General features: G+C 39.3%; 1 protein-coding gene across 1 annotated transcript; it reads right to left on the minus strand.

Moving 5' to 3' along the window:
- Positions 1–9,144: 9,144 nt before the first annotated feature.
- On the minus strand, positions 9,145–13,011 carry KLHL31 (kelch like family member 31). Its single transcript, XM_002817016.4, has 2 exons — positions 11,840–13,011; positions 9,145–10,073 (listed from the first exon to the last, which is right to left on the minus strand). Exons 1-2 carry the CDS (start codon positions 13,009–13,011, stop codon positions 9,341–9,343), a joined length of 1,905 nt encoding a protein of 634 aa, XP_002817062.2. The 3' UTR covers positions 9,145–9,340.
- Positions 13,012–17,460: the final 4,449 nt, after the last annotated feature.

Below are 17,460 nucleotides of genomic sequence, written 5' to 3' on the forward strand. Positions count from 1 at the left end.
GGATTACAGGTGTGAGCCACTGAGCCCAGCCCACCTGAGGCATTTGAATCTCACCTTTAAGCTCTGAATTTTCAGACTACATGTTCAGTTTGGTGACTTTTCATTTGATCTGTAAGCTCTTCATTTTATTTTCTTCACATAATTTAAAAATAACCTTGTTTTTCTTCTTCAAGCCTGTTAGAGGAAACATTTATGTTAGCAGCATCAGTGAGTCTCTTCACACTGAGTCCCGGTTGATAGTCTATGTGGTTCCCATTTTCTGATTCACTCTCTTTGTCTCATTCGAAGTTGCTGTCATCCATCTACTCTCCTAAATAGAGCAGGCAAATTTATTGTTTTCAGCACAGTTTCTGTCAGAGATTTTAACTGGCTGTCTTTATTATTTACAACCATTTTCATTCACGTGTTTTAAGTTTCTTAGCATTTTATTCTTGTTCTTTGATTCCTGAACTCTTTCTTTTCATCTCAGAGCTTCTCGGGAATGTCACTTCAGGCTTCCGCAAAGGTGAGCATTTTCATCCAAACCACCCATTATTGCTGTCTAAAGTTGTTCTACATTCTTCTGAGACGCCTTTAAGGTACTTGTGGTGTCAGTCACTTGGGATCGGAGTGATTTTGTTGTATCTTCCAGTGATTGTGTCTTTCCTTTAAGGTGCACCATCGTCATTTATGAAATAAAAGTTTATTAGTCTCGGTTTTCTATGTCATGAAGGTCTACTGTCCCCTCAAATGAAGAGATGGACTTACTCGAATTCTCACCAAGTGCTGCCCAACACAACGCTTGTAACATCAGAGGACTGGCGTTCACTGGGAGTGACTTGAAGGCTTCTTAGTCTGGTGAAATCAAGTCTATGTTCTCCCTCACTTTACCATATTCTGTGACCCAGGCAGAAAATCGTTTGGCCAGCTCTTTTCCCCTCCTTAAAGTATGTCGGCTCTTTATTATAAAAACAGTCACAGGCCGGGCATGGTGGCATGTGCCTATAGTCCCAACTACTTGGGAGGTTCAGTTGAACCCGGAGGTTGAGGACACAGTCAGCAGTGGATAGCACTACTGCACTTGAGCCTGGGTGACAGAGTGAGACCCTGTCACAAACAGACAAACAAAGCAAACAAAAAACAGTCATAGCAGCAGATACTAGAATCTCTGGGAAGTCTAAAAAGAGTTGAGTGCTCTCTCTAGCATTCAGACACCAGCAGAGCACTGCACAGATACTCAGGACTGCTGATTTTTTGAGGCAGTGAGCAAGCCCTCCACGGTTTTAATGGGTACTGCAGCTCTGCCCCTGGTTGCCTGTATTCTGTGAGCCACAGCCAACCACACTGAACCTTGCTGAGTGTTCTGTCTTTGACCCAAACATGTGACTAGGCACAAGGCATCAGTGGGGCTGGGAGAGGGAGAGGCCAGGCTCTATAAAGTAGTGCTCTGTAACTTTGCTCCACCCACTGCACAAATGGAAAGAGATAATGTTTGTACAATGCATTAGGGAAAAATGGAAAAGGCTGGCCACAGCCAGAGGAACCAGCCTGTGAGCTCTGGCCACTCTAGGCCCCTACTTGGCCCTACATCAAGCCTGGGAAACATCAAAGCAGTGCTGTGTAATACCTGTTCTCTGCACAGCGCATGTCAGGGAGTGATAGTGGCACATGCTGCAGCGGAGGACCCATGTGCCTACAGCCCTGGGCAAGGTCATTCTTCCATTGATTTAAAGTTTTCTGCAGCCTGGAACCCTGATCTTCCTGCAGAGGTCACAGGGCTCTCCTTCCCCCCAAGACTCCCTCTTTCTTTTGTATTTGGTCGGTGCTGGCAGGCAGCGGCAGAGGACTGGATGGCTTCAGCAAAGGAACTAATTTATCAAGTTGGATTTTAATTTAAGAATTCAGGGGAAATAATGGAAATTGGCAATGCCTTAACATTTCATGGATTTTCAGTGGAGCTAGTTTGTCCCTGTTCAAAACAAGCAGTCCTGCATGAGGAGACTCCCCTCCAATAGTAACTCTTTCCGTTTGTCCATTTGTGGCCCTGCCATCTCCAGCAGGCTCCCAAAGCTGTCCCAGGATCAGTCTCCATTACACCTCACCGTCTTCAGAAATGTGGCTCTGTGGAGTGCCTCCAAAGCAGGACCCGGTCTTTCTTTCAGCTGAATTTGTCACCCCTTATTTCTTTATGCAATATCTCACTCTCCTCGATATGGCTTGGTTATGTCCCTACCCAAATCTCATCTTGAACTGTAGCTCCCATAATCCCCAAGGGAAGGATCCGGTGGGAGGTAATTGAATGATGGGGGCAGTTCTGGTGATAGTGAGTGAGTTCTCACGAGATCTGATGGTTTTATAAGGGGCTTTTCCCCCTTTTGCTCAGCACTTCTTGTTGCTGCCGCCATGTGAAGAAGGATGTATTTGCTTCCCCTTCAGCCATGGTTGTAAGTTTCCTGAGGCCTCCCCAGCCATGCTGAACTGTGTGAGTCAATTAAACCTCTTTCCTTTATAAACTACTCAGTCCCGGTTATGTCTTTATTAGCAGCGTGAGAATGGACTACTGCACTCCAAGTGTCTCTGGAAGACTCAGGCCCAGAGATTCACTGTCCATCTCCAAGGACTCTGCATTGAGTGACTTGTCCTCAGTATTTTTACCCATGAGGGAAATGAAACACCTTCACTGGAGACAGGTCTGGGGTTCTGAAGGGCACCAGGGATTGGGCTGCAAGGGTCCTGCTTCCAGGAGTCCCCGTTTATCTCTCATTTTTGAGTCAGAAAAAGGCCCCTGGGTATCTATGTGTAGGCTCTATCTTCTCAGGTTTCTCTGTGTCTCTGAAAACATGGCTGCCCATGAGAAGTATTTAAAGAAATGAACTTTACTTATTAACTTGTTTAGCTCTCATATGAGATAAGGTGATGTAATCATAATGGCTCTTAATTTCAGAATGCAAGCAAAAGACCATATATTTTACACACACACACACACACAGAGTATATGTATATATGCACACACTCACACTTAAATGATGTGTGTGTGTGTGTGTACTTAGTAAGCACTGAATAAATGCTTACTAGCTAAATGATGAAGCTAGTCCTGACCTGTTTCTGAAGAATTGGCAATTATAGAGAGGATGCATGTAATTTAAAAAATTTTAATGGGGACATAGCTATAGAGATATCAATCTTTTGAGTTTTTTTTTTTTTGAGAAATGGAAAGTGTTGGTTGCATAACTCCTTCCACCTGTAATGTGTCTTAATTTAATTTTTGGCTTGCAGCTGCTTTGGAAAAGTCCTAGTTATCATGGTTGTGTACTTTAATGTGCTTCCCTCTAGTGATTACTGGGGTAAGGGAAAGTGTTTCGCATGCAGTAGATGCTTAATAAGTATTTGCTGATTAAATAAATGAGTAATATTGAAATAGAGATCAGCAAGCAGTAGGTCATGATGGTTTTATTGTTTCATTTACTCATTCACTTATTTACTTCACACACAAAAAATTGATCTCCTGCTATACACCAGGCATGACTTTAGACACTGGAGGTACATCTGTGAACGAGACAAAATTTTCACCTTTAAGGATTATATTCTAAAAGGGATGGCAGAACATAAATCAACAGGAAAATATCCAGAGATGGTAAGCTATGATGGCACGTAAGCACGGTGAGATTTGAACCAGGGAGGAAAGGCTACTGGGCTGGAGTTGTTGAGAGTTACAGCCTAGGCCAGAAGCACAGTGCTGAAGCCTGAAGAGGGCAGAAAAAAATATCCCCACCACTTGCTTCTGCCCTCTGACCTCCTTCTGATACCTCCTGTTCGATGAATAAAATGTTCAGCCAAAGAGCCTGAGTCTGGATGATGTAGTTCCTAGGGGATGGAGCACAGAGCAGGGCAGACAAAGACAGAATATGATCGGGGCATGAGGCTGGGAAATAATTATGTCTAATGAACATCTGTTAAACAACAAAGGATTCTTTTGGCATACAGAATTTTCTTTGCTACTTACATGCAGAATTGTAATGAAATAAAACATTTTTCAGTTTGGAACTCTGCAAAAAATGGAAACGTTTTATTAATATTGCAGAATAAAACTTGAGAGACAGATTACCACCATTCAGCTTCCTTCTCCCTCTTCCTTTCAGGAATCCTCTCCTGTTAATGAGGATTAAGAACAGATGTGTGTATGTCCTCTTTTAGACTCTACATGTGTTCTTTTCTCCCCAAATTGTCATGTATTGGGAACCTGCTAGTATGGCTAGAGTGGCAGGAATTAAGTCACAGATGTATCATTTTCACTCAACATTCTTTTAGAAGAGGTTAGATCAAGAAGAATTAAGACAATCCCAGAAAGAGAAGAACAAGGAGACCCAGGGAGGGAGGGGTGAGGAGGGCAATTCTTAACATTAAATGGGTTTATTTGATGGCTGTTGGGAACCAGATTTGTGCAAACACTCAAGGCTGGCAGAATACATTTAATACATGCTCTTGACCTGTAAGGGCACTGAATTGAGAAAAGGCTGCAAGAGTTGTCTGGGCTTGTTCTTCAGAAGGAAAAAGGCAAGGTATAATAGGGGAGCTGAGTACATGTCTTGTGACCCAAGAAAGGGAGAGGAGAGCATTGTTATGGTGTGATTAGAGCCAGAGCAGTGTGGCTGAGGGGAGGCAGTTTGACTGGGAAGCTTTTTGCTCCTTTGGTAACCAGGTATGAAGATGACTAGCCATTCATTGTGCAGAGACAATGCTATATGAAAACTTTACTTTTCCTCCTGGACATGAAGACCTTTTTCTTAGCTCCCTTTCATCTAAGTAGGCCAGATGGCTGTTCTGGCCAAACAGAGATGTAGACAGAATTCAGCACAGTGCTGAAGCCTGGAGAGGGCATACATCATGTCTATACCTGGCCTAACAAAAAAAGATCCTGCTTAGTTTCCCACTGTAATTGAGAGTGGAGACATCCCCAAGATTGTTGTGGGAGGCCATACAAATCTGTAGGGAAGCTTGGAGTAATGTGGGAGTTTAAAGAAAACGCAAAGAAACTCTGAGGCATCTGGCTGGTCTGCTCAAAATTTGGACTGTGGCACCAGTTGTTTTGCATTTGAGGCTATCTAGCCTATTTATATGATTACAGGGCTTGGAGAAGTTTAAGAAAAGCATTGCTGCCATTTAGAATTTCCTAGATTTGATGGCCTCAACTGAATGTTATTATTTAAGTACTAAATTAGATCAAAGGTTGAGCATCTTATGTTGGTTACATTTTACTTGCTCATTTGGAGGGGTAAGGTAGAAGAGAAAGGCTGTAAGGGATTGTCTACACAACAATGGGATTTTATTTCCTAAAATGTTTTGTTGCAAATGATGATGCACCCGTGACAAGCTGGCTGTGGTCAGAGTGGAAACAGGAAGAGAAACCACACTTAATCTACGACTTGTAAATAGTCAGGGCTGAGCTAGACCAGAGTTGGGCTTTTCTTTGAGTTACAAAGCAAGTCTCTATTGATGTTTTTTACCTTTTTCTTTCACTAGTCTTCAAGCTGTTGAAACATTTTTTCAATTACTTGTCATTTGCTGTTGTTTTGTCTAGGTGAATCATCACAAAAACTAAGTAGAGAAAAAAACAAACACCCCAATCATCAGAGAAAGGATATTTCAAAACTGCCCATATTTAGTCGTTGACTAAGGTCTTATTGAATGCAGCTTTATTGATAGTGATGAGATTACAAAATAACACTACATACATTTTAGTTTGTTGTTCCTTATATAGTACCAGAACGTTTTAAGCAAACAAAGAATTTTTTTTGCCAAAATTTGCTGAATAAATAAAAAGTTTTTAAAGAATATCCAGGACAAATAATTTATTTCAAATTCCCTGAGAGGGCAAATTAAATGGTCTTTACCCAGTGAATGTGCTGGAGGGTAAATCTTTAATATTTTAGAGTGTTTAATTCTTATAATTACGAATAAAGGACTGTTTGGAAAATTATTCTGTAGGTTTTTTGGCATGAAAAGAAATACTGAAAAGTAATTCCTTTTAATGCTGCCTTGTGCTGGAGAACATATTCATCAGTGGCTGGAATAGGGATCTAGTTCATTCAGAGATTATATAAATTCATTTGGTTGTAACCAAGGGAAAAAATTAATGAGGTGATTTTAGTTTATTTCGTTTCGTAACTTGGATGAGTTCTGAAGACACTTGGCCAGGATAACCAGCAAAAAAATAAAATTAAAAAATTGACCTTTTAGAACGTACATACTTCCAGGTAAACCTCTATTTACATGTGTATTTGTAAAATACACTTACTACAACTGCTGCTCTACCTTAAATCATAGAACCATTCAGTACTCACTTCCTTATGACATCAATTATACCTCCTCACTCATAACACTTCACTACCATCTAATCACGTTTTAAAATTATACAAATCTGTACCATCACTGACCTTCTATTCAAAACCATTCTTACAACATAGGAAGTAAAAATAAAATTCATTCAATGCACTGAAAGCAACTAATGCATCAGGGATGACAACTTGGCACCAAGAACCTAACTAAAAATGGACAAACTATGTTAAAGTTTGGCTTCCTGGAGACTTTCTCATCAGGTCTCTGGCCCATTTAGAAAAAGAGAGCTTGAATTTTATTATTTCAGTTGCTGGGTAACATGCAATTTCTCTGATACATTGAACTGATGCTTTTATTTGATCACAGGACTCAGCTGTTACAAAAATAACAAGTCATTTTCTTTAATAAAAAAATAAAAGGAATATGGTTGGGTCCTAAGACTCTGGAGTAATTGAATGTAAGCTTAAAACATACTAAATATTTTCCACTTGGGAAATCTGGAGAAAGTAGGTTTCTAGGAGCAACTGCTTCAATAGTTGGTTTAAAGAATATGTTTTGCTTACACATGAAAGTGGACACACATTATTTTGATTCTGCATACTTTTATGTCTTTCAATTGGCAATGCAAGATGTTCCAGGATATGAAACTTTCACCGACCCTTACATTCCATACTCCTCGCCAATGTGGTATGTCAGAAATTCCGACATTCCAAATTCATATTGGTCTTTATTTTCCTAACTGTTGAAGCAGAAGATAGAACAGCAATGCACCCAAGAGTCTGGTAAGCTCAAATATGTGGATTTTCTGAGTCTTCAGATAAACAGTGCAGAAAATAAGTTAAATGGTAATTTTAAATGATTTATCTAGCTCTAACATGTCTCCAGTTTCATCTCTAGAAAGCCACTGCCAAGTTTTTGCACAACCTAATTTATCAAGCTTTGATAGATGAAAAATCCTCTAGTTTCAGTATCTCTTCTCATTATTCCATCATGTAATGTTGCAATTGATTGATTCTCATTTCATTTCAAGCCCTAGGTCCTCCTCTTCATACAATACTTCTAAGATGTCAGTGGGAACACATCTGTTAGTGTGCATCAAGGAATTACATCTATTCACTCACTTATGATCTGTAACCCACAATAAAACACCCTTTTCTCTAAAAATTAACCATATACTATAGGCTTCTCAGTTGTATGAGTGTGTGCATATACACACATATACATACACCAAGGTAATATACCATATCCACATATACCGAGGTAAAAGATTCTTTGTGTGGAATAAGGAAACAGCCCAGTGCTTTTACATTAATAATATCTTGTTCTTAATTTACAGCGTTTGTAGCCCTTACCTGAATGTTATCATTAAATACCCAGAGACTGAACTTTTCATAAGCGGCAATGATATAAAATTGTTCCACAAAGTGTACTACATGAACCACTTTTCACAGTTCAAATAACATATTTTAGAAATAAATATCATAACTAGCAATAACCTATCTACACAAGGTGGAGAGGATGAGATTAACAAAAACAAAATTATATTTCTATATATCTCATGTTCAATTCCTAAATAGCTTGTTTTATTTTTCAAAATCCAATTGCACATAACCCATAATTGATAGGCCACTTCCTCTCCAAAACAAATAAACTGTCAAAGAATAAAGTGATAAATTATAAAAAAGGAAAATATGTATCATTTACTACAGTCATTCCCTTTCTCCAAAACTTGGCAAACATATAAGAAAAATGCTGTCAAGTGGGTACACTTTGATTATAAATCCAAAGCTCATTTGGAGCAGATGAGATTAATAAAAATAGGACAGAATGAGTATATATTTTTATATATGTGAGATGAGTGTTTGATTTTTACTTAAGAAATCAGGAGGATCCATATTAAATGGGAAACAATGGCATTTATCAACAGGGGAACCCATTCATCCAGTTACTACCAAATCTACAAATTCCAAATGTTTCTTTCATTCTTATCATATAAAAGATTGGGGCAAATAAAATTATTGTTACTGGTTGTATAAACTTCAAGCTCTCTAAGCTTAAGGCTAATGGTCCTTAGGGACGTAGTTTTATTTGGTGATCTTCGCAGGGCATACATTAGGGCCAAAGTTGCCTTTAACCAGGTTGGTGTAGTTTTTAGGGTGAGGGTAAGGCTCCCAGGGTACGTGAAATTCTTCTTTAATAGAGGACAAGGGATAAAATGCAAATCCTTCTAGTTGAAACAACCAAATGACTTAAATTTATGCTATAAATTAAATGACTGATATCAATTACTTCATTGAGAGCATGATTTTATGGTAGAAAATAAACTGGGGCCTGAGGAGGAAGAGGAATGTCTGCTAACACAAAGGTTAACAACTTTAGGGTCCCTGGGTGGAATCCCTATTCCTTTTCGGTCAGATCTTGTTTTAAGCTTTATTACGTTGTCATGGGATATCTTTCAAAATCCTTTACTCAATCACATATGGGGGGAAAATTGCGTTGAAATATAGAATTAAATCTTAAGTCTTTATGGAGATCGACAATTTCCATTTTTAAATAAATAAAATCTATATGAATATCTTCAACTTCCTAAAGAAAAAAGAGAGAGAGGAAAATAAACTTTTGAACATGAAATCACTTACATAAACCTCAAGTGTACTAACGTGTAGAGGAAAAAAATCTCAAATGTGGGTGTAACCGCTATACGCTATACATTTAGGAAACATGCCGCCTTGGGAGAGTGCCTGTAACGAATTCCGTCTGCCACCCAGTGGCCGCTGAAATAAATTGTTTCTTTTGTTGGCCATGGCCCTGTATTTTGCCAAAAAAAAAAAAAAAAAAAAAAAGACAGAGGTAGATTATGCCATACCAGGAATTTAAAGCCATCAGGACATGTGCCTCGACATATTTTACAATACAATCAGTGTAGTAAATGTTAAATATTTTCCTTTTCGCGAACTCAGAGGTTAACCACGTGGCTCTATGAATAAATAACGTGTTCTTCCTGCGTCCCTGCATCTACCTGGGCTCAGATACTGACTGGCACAGAAGACACCGAACTGGCCCGGGATTCCCGAGTTACGTTGTTGGGCATCGAGAGGGTGCAGCAGGACACGCCGACAGTGGCCTCGGGTAACTCGTCGTCCTCCGTCCACTCGTTGAGCTCGGGGCTGAAGCACTGGATGCACTTCTTGTACTTCTTCTCGCCCTCGTTCCAGCCCCCCACCAGGTAGGCGCGGCCGTGCAGCGCCGAGACGCCCGCCGTGCTCACTCCCACCTGTAGCGGCGCCGCGTAGCTCCACTGGCCGGTCGCGGGGCTGTAGCACTCCACGGTGAGCACGTCCACGCGCTCCCCGCGCGGCCCCAGCTGGCTGCCGCCCATCACGTACACTCTGTCGCTCAGCGTGACCGCGCAGTGCCAGCCTCGGGGTGTGCTCAGGTTCGGCAGCTCCTGCCACGAGTCGCTGGCCGGATCGTAGGCGCACACAGAGCGCGAGTAGGCGTTGGCGATGTAGCCTCCGGTCAACAGCACGCGGCCGTCGGCGACCGCGCTGGCGTGGCAGCAGCGCGCCACCTCCAGGGGCGTCTTCGGCTGCCACTGATTGGTGGAGGGCACGTAGCACTCAAGCGAAGCCAGGCTTCCTTCTGCGTTGCGGCCGCCCGCGGCGTACAGGAGCCCGTTGAACACGCTCAGGCTGAAGTGCGTGCGCTTCTGGTTCATGCTGGCCAGGTGTATCCAGGTGTTGAAGCGGGGATCGTATCTGAAAATGATAGAGAAGGTGTAACAGCTTTGTCGGCGGCAGCTGGGGACCCCATGTTACTTTGCAAATCATGAGTGGGAAGCCTGACACTACCCCTGCAAGGAAGCGAGGGACCTGGCCCAGCTCCTCACCTGGAAGCTGGAGTTTCTCTCTCAGCCAGTAAAAATGTGTGACACTTGGAAAAGACAAAGCAGGCATTGACTACCCCTCGCCTCCGCCTCTCCTCCGTTTATAAGCACTCCCTTTATGAGGCCACTTGGAGGAGAGCCCACAGAGATTGAGCTTTCAGTCCCCCTTTCCTCCATATTCAAATATCTGTCACCCAGTGGGATTTATGAGATGTGCACATGGGGGAGGCTGGGCATTTGTGGCGATCAGAGGAGTGGCGATCAGAGGAGGGCATCGCCATATTAAAGTGAATTCTGCATATCTTCAGATGCCAACCATTCCTAGCTCCCTCTCACTGTTTAAGATACGAATTGACTGATTGGATTTCTCCATTTCTCACAAATCCCTTATTCCTACACCTCTCTTGGCCATTGCGACAGTAAAGCCAAGCCACTCAGCAAAGTCTTCTCTTGTCTGTTAGACTGAGACCAATGGAACTCATGTCTAAAAGCATCAACAAAGGCTTAACTTTGGATACTCTTCTATTTTCCAGCACTTGTCAGTAGAGAAGACTTTTTAGTTTAGGGATAAATATATATATTTTTTCAGTGCTCGGAACTATCCATGTATAAGCACTGAAATCAATACCTCAAAAAGCGACTTGAGTACTAAAAGGTATCTTTCCAGCAGGAGGAAAATAAGCATAGTGGACTGATGCTTTCCTGTTGACATAGTTCAGAAGTATTGTAAATACAGAACTCACTCCTTCAGTCTGATGTTCATCTTTGTCTCATTTAACTCCTAAATTAAACTCAACTATAGTTACAAATTAAACACTAAAAATCAGTTAATTGTGTTCTTTTAAATGCATACACACATAATGGAATAATAAAGAATATTTTTCATGAAATACCACACAAATTTTCAGATCTTGCTCATTAGTTATGTTTGACTTTATACTACTACCATGATATAAGCATGATTTTCTGAACATTTCATATGAATGGAAGTTTAATTTTTAATCATAAATATATAAAATAATATGGCATTTGAATTCCATTTTTCTGAAGGATGTGTTTTACTCTTTTACTTTTTTCTGTATGTGTCAAAAATACTGAAACATTTTCTGTTATTCGGTTTTCAAATAAGTATTTCAAATTAATTAGCTGCCACATTTTTAATGATCTCATTCTATTTGCCAATTATGAATTTGACAGTTGTCAGTAGCAGTCACTTAAAATACATTTTGTATTATTCTATTCTTTCTTACTACTTAGTGTTAAAAACTGAATTTGTACCTAATTTCTATCAAAAGTCAGTGTATTGTGAAGAGTCCCCAACTAGAAATGAGTAAATGTGAATTGCTGCTTACTGGTGTTATAACTTCTCTGGGTATCAGGTTTCTCATATGTAAAATCAGAATAATTATATCTTCCCCGCCCACCTCACAGGCTTGTTTCAGAAATCTATAGTGCAAAATATAAATGAATGCACTTTATATAATATAAAGTGCTGAACATACGTAAGGTGGCATTATTATTATTTTTTATTTACTAAGCCAATGGACTAAGTTAATAAGCAAGATTAATTTACTTCTATGTTAGGGCTATTTCCCTATAATATTGAGCCATTTAAATTCCTAATAAAAGATCAAGTACCTGCAGAAATTGCTGACTGCATGCTTGGCTTGATTTCTTGCATCATTCTGGTCTTCACCACCGGCTACATAAAGAAATCCATCCATCACAGCCACACACTGATTAAAACTTTTGGCTGGCATTTCCGTAAGCTTGCTCCATCCATTTTCAGGGTCTCTATACAAGATGTCTCTGCTAAGGGACTTCTCGGTAAGGCCTGGGCGTCCCCCAACAGTGACGAGGACTCGGCAGCCACCTCGGATTCTTGTTCGCCTAGATTGCAATGTGTTTTGATGATATGGAAGCAAGTGGTAGTTCATAGCATCTACGAGAAGTCTGTGACAATCAGCATCTTGCATCATTCTTGGTACGGATTGAACGTAATTGACCAGGTCTTGTGCAGAGATGGTACCAAAGCGAATATTGCTCAAAAGATCTGCAGCGTATTTTACTCTCTTTTGGTCAAATTCTAACCATTTCATTGCAATCTGGAATGCTACTATCTCAGAAGGCAACTGTAAGTCATCATCTATAAGAAGTTCATTAATTTGTTCAAATGTAAGTTTCATAAACTGATCCGATTCTGCAAATTCAAGGAAGTTATCCCGAATAAATTTCTGGGCTGCTGCTTTTGCATTTTTTAGGGAGTATGTTTCAGCAATATTAACAACATACATGCAATTCTCTACACTCATCTCCCGTATCAGAAAATCACTGCACATCTTTACAAGAGTATGGATCTGAAGATAAACAGCGGCAGAAATAATGCTTCCTATTGTATACAAGGAGAGAGTGAGCTTTCCAGTGTAGGCATATGCAATGACAGTGGCCAGGCCTAGTGGTGAGATATCATTGAGATCCACCCTCTGAGTTGAGGGGTCTTTTTTTAGGATGTTGTAAAAATACTCACTGCATGAAGCCATCACTGACTTATGAACATCAAAGGATTTGGTTTTGGTACCAATGACTAAGTCACATAAGAAGTTCTCCTGCCGCATTTTACTTAAACCTTCCAAGAGGTTGGGGCCATAAGAAGCATCTGTTAGTTCAGAAGAAATGCAGCTAAGGCCATTGCCTCCCTCTAGGAGCCCATTCAAAGCATTCAGTTTGTTTAGGGGGCTATCTTCTACGATTATAGTCATCTCATTGATATCTCCTTTGTTCTTTTTGACAATCTTCTTTTTGGGTGCCATGTTGGCAAATATACTGTCACAGGCAAGAGCTTGCTAAAAAGAGAGAAAAAAAAAGCATGGTTTTGTTTTAATTGTGCTGTAGACTTTGAAATACTACATTGAGAAACTTTTTCATAAGATAATAGTTTTCATGGCATAAAATAGACGAATTTTTAAAATAGATTTAAAGACATATTAAACTAGATGCACGTTTTACAGACAGTTTACTTCAGCATGAAGCATTGAAAACAATTCTAGGAACATTTATGATATCAAATGAAATCTCTCCATAACTGTATTGCCAAGTAATTATACAGAAAAAGTGACCACATTTTCTTTCTTTCTTTTTCTTTTCTTTTCTTTTCTTTTTTTTTTTTTTTTTTTTGAGACAGAGCCTCGATCTGTCACCCAGGCTGGAGTGCAGTGGCATGATCTCAGCTCACTGCAACTTCTGCCTCCCAGGTTCAAGCCATTCTCCTGCCTCAGCCTCCCAGGTAGCTGGGACTACAGGTGTGCACAACCATGCCCAGGTAATTTTTGTATTTTTAGTAGAGATGGGTTTTCACCATGTTGGCCAGACTGGTCTCGAACTCCTGGCCTCAAGTGATCTGCCCGCCTCAGCCTCCCAAAGTGTTGGGATTATAGTTGTGAGCCACTATACCCAGCCAGCATTTTCTGATTGAGCTATACAGTAGAATAGTAGTTAAATATCATTTAAAGGGCTTAGTTTACTCTCATGAAAAAGTGAATTATAAACACTCTGAAGATTTTCCTCAGTAAAATACTAAAATTCGGGAATGCATGTGAAATGTAGAAAATATTATGGAAAGATTATTTTATTTGCAGTAGAAATGAAACCTGTTACATTTTAAGAGATATACATACTTGACTCTAATTTAGTGAGACACATATAAGTACTATAGGATTTTGCCAGAGGATTTAACAGACAGGGACTCTACATTCCTATATGAAGAGATGGATGTCAATTCAGTGAAATTTTAGTTGCTACCTCTATAAGATATTTTTTCTTTTTGGAACTTAATAAAATGATTTCAGAGTTTAACTGAGGGAGTGAGTATAAAAGAACATCTAGGAATTTTGTTTAAAAATAAAGGAATTCTTACCAGATGCAAAAAATTAGAGGAACTAAAAATTGTGGATGAGGAATAAAAAGAAATTCAGTGGAATAAGATAAGAGATAGAAATCTATAAACTCAGCAGAACAAAATAAAGGGTAGAAACCCATATATGTATATGTGTGTGTGTGTGTGTAGATGTATACAGTATATATGTGTGTGCATATTTATATATTTAAATAGTGTATGTGTGTGTAAGTATATATATTAAGATAAATGTGGCACTTAAAAATCAATGAGAAAGAACTTGTAATGACAGCATTAGGTCAACTGATTTCCTACTCTATATATTCACTAAAATAACTTCCAGATGAATTAAATATCTAAGTAACAAACACACATACACAAACTTATATAAGACCAGAACAAGCTAGGGATCTTGTCTTTGTTTTTGTTTTTATAACTTAGGTTAGAGAAGGCCCTTCTCAGCTGACACAAAATCCAGAAGCTATAAAAGAAAAGACTGAAATATCAGAATACAGAAAAATAAAAACCATGAAACAAAACTGACTCCTTGAAAGGTAAGCAACAGACTGGGAAAACAAGTATTTTTAACTTTTTTTTTTTTTTTTTTTTTTTTTTTGAGATAGGGTCTCATTCTATCACCCAGGCTAGAGTGTAGTGGTGTGATTTTGGCTCACTGCAGCCTTGACTTCCAGGACTCAAGCAGTCCTCCCACCTCAGCCTCCTGAATAGCTGGGGCTACAGGTGCATGACACTATGCCTGTCTACTTTTTTTGTATTTTTTGAAAAGAATGGGTTTCATCATGTTGCCCAGGCTGGTCTCAAACTCCTGGGCTCAAGCAATCCACCTGTCTTGGCCTCCCGAAGTGCTAGGATTACAGGCATGAGCCACCTTGCCCAGCCTAATCTGATGATTTCTTTGGTGCAAATACTCTCATCGTGACTGATTTCAAGCTATCAACTGCTTGACAATAAGCTTACCAAATTTCTGAAAATTCAACAATCAGCTCTTGTGAGCCAGTGCAAGCCAGCTCCAACATAACACTATAGAAAACTTATATCAAACAGGTTTATACTAATTATTCAACAATTTTCTCTTTTCACTAGTAGTAATTCATGTACATCTTTCCATAGCAGTACATGTATAAATCCACCTCATTCCTTATAATCGGTGCATAGTGACGCATAGTAAGGGTGTATCATACATTGTTCAACTATTATCCTGTTGATAAGCATTTATGTATTTAGGTGGCTTACAATTTTTTGTTTTTGTTTTGTGCGTGAGTGTGTGTGTGTGTGTGTGTGTTTTAAATCTCATTGTAATTTCATCCTGAGGGGTAAAACTCAGCTTTGGCTCTCCTTGAAGGGTTTTCAATTTGATGGGTGGTGTATGTGTTAAAGTAATTTTGTAGACTTTCTATTGTATTTGCTCCTGTTCCTATCCATGCAGAAGAAGAGTAGCAGGTAGGCAGAAAATAGAGATGGTCTATTTCTTTTCCAGTGCTTTTGTTTTCTTCTTTAATCTCCAATTATCATATTCACATTTATATTTTTTACAAGACTGTAGCACATATATCCTTCTTCTCATTCTTTTTTTGCAAACAATGCAAAATGCATCCTTACCTTGTGAAAATAGATTATGAACCCTCTATCATTTTAATGCTCAAATGCATTAACTTATGTGTTCAGTGTCTCTTTGTTGGATTTTCTGGGAGAAACTTTTGAATATTTGTCAGCAAGCAGTTATCAGATATCCATCTTGGTGTGGGCAGCACAGTGCTGGGAATGATGGAGCAGTATAAGATGTAATTTATATTAGAGAGACAAGACATGGCAAATGCAAAATATCAATAAGGAGCTAGGTTAGCACAGCAGAGTAAATTTTGGGGGGAAAGTCCTATCTGTGTTCCTGGAAGAACTCCTGTGGCCATTTTTTTTTTATTCATATAGATACAGGGCTTGTAAATGCTTATTGTTTTAGAGGAAATCCTGAGCCTGGGGAGTAATCTGAGTGCCTCAGACTGAAATTCTAAATATTCTGTTATCCATCATTAAGATGTTGTTTCATAAGTAGCATGTAAGGGTGATATTTAAAATATTAATTACTGATAAAACAGGAGATCTACTAACCAGAATGGATTCAGGCCACAGTGCTGGACCTGGGTCCCAGCAGTCCCCCTAAGGTACACTGGGTAATTCTTCAGTTACTAGATAATAGATCCAGGAGAGGGTGGAAGGGTGGGAGGGACTCAGAGAAGCTCAAGGCAGTAGCTATTAGACTATTTCAATTTGTTTGATATACATATAATATTTACAGAGGGATCTTAGTATTTTAGCATACTTTCTGATCCAAATAGAATTAAATTAGAAATTAATAACAATAAGCTATCTAGGAAAACCATTTAATTTTCAATACTTGAAAATTAAACAATTTCCTTTTCAATTATCCATGAGTCAAAAAAGAAACCACAGGAGAAATTTTGATAATATTTCTAATAGGATGACAATGAAAATATAACATAAATACCAATTTTACTACTTATCTACTGTGTGACTTTTGGTAGATTACCTAGCCTCTTACAGTCTCCATTGACTTATTTCTTAACAGAAGATAATAATAGTGCCTGCCTCTAGGGTTGTCAGTGAAACCTAATGAGGAAATGTCTGTAAGAGCATTTTGCAGAGCACCTGACAAAAAGTGAATGTTCAAAAATATTTGAACCATTTTCATGACAAGCAATAGCCTTTGTTAGTTGTCTTTGGGAATAGAGAAAGGAGCCTGTTTAAGCTTTAGAATGAAGTGAATCAGAGAAAGCCACCACATCATGGACAAACAGTCATGAGGTGCAGGAGGCAATATGGGACAGTCACATAGTGACTCAGAAAAGAAATGGCAAACAGCAACCAAGGGAAGATTTCTGGAACGTGTAAATATTTCTATGAGATTTTTTAAAAACGCCAGGGAGAGAAAAGGAATACATGCAAATACACAGCCTGAGAAACAGATTATTTTTATTTTGATAGGTAGGGTTCACCCCAAAAGTTCAGAAAACTTGGGGCATTTGGTTATAGGTTAGGTGAGCAAAACAACAGAGTACATGGAACAGATTGTGTGTCTGGATTTAAGGATTCAAATAAAAAGAACTATTGTGGTGGGGTGGTGTCAGAATGGGAGGTTTTGCAGATAACACGAATCTTGTTGGGTCTTGGTAACTGAAGGGTCTTAAATAGCAGCATGTATAGGCGGGAGAAGGTTATTAGAAGTAGAGGAAATGTTTCAAGTTGAAGCAGGGAGGTGTGACTCAGCCTGTCACATGCATTCAGGGATGGCTGAGGTCATGCGGGAGACAGTTGGGCAGGTAATATTCGG

This window comes from Pongo abelii, chromosome 5 (assembly GCF_028885655.2).
Source record: "Pongo abelii isolate AG06213 chromosome 5, NHGRI_mPonAbe1-v2.0_pri, whole genome shotgun sequence".
NCBI lineage: Eukaryota > Metazoa > Chordata > Mammalia > Primates > Hominidae > Pongo > Pongo abelii.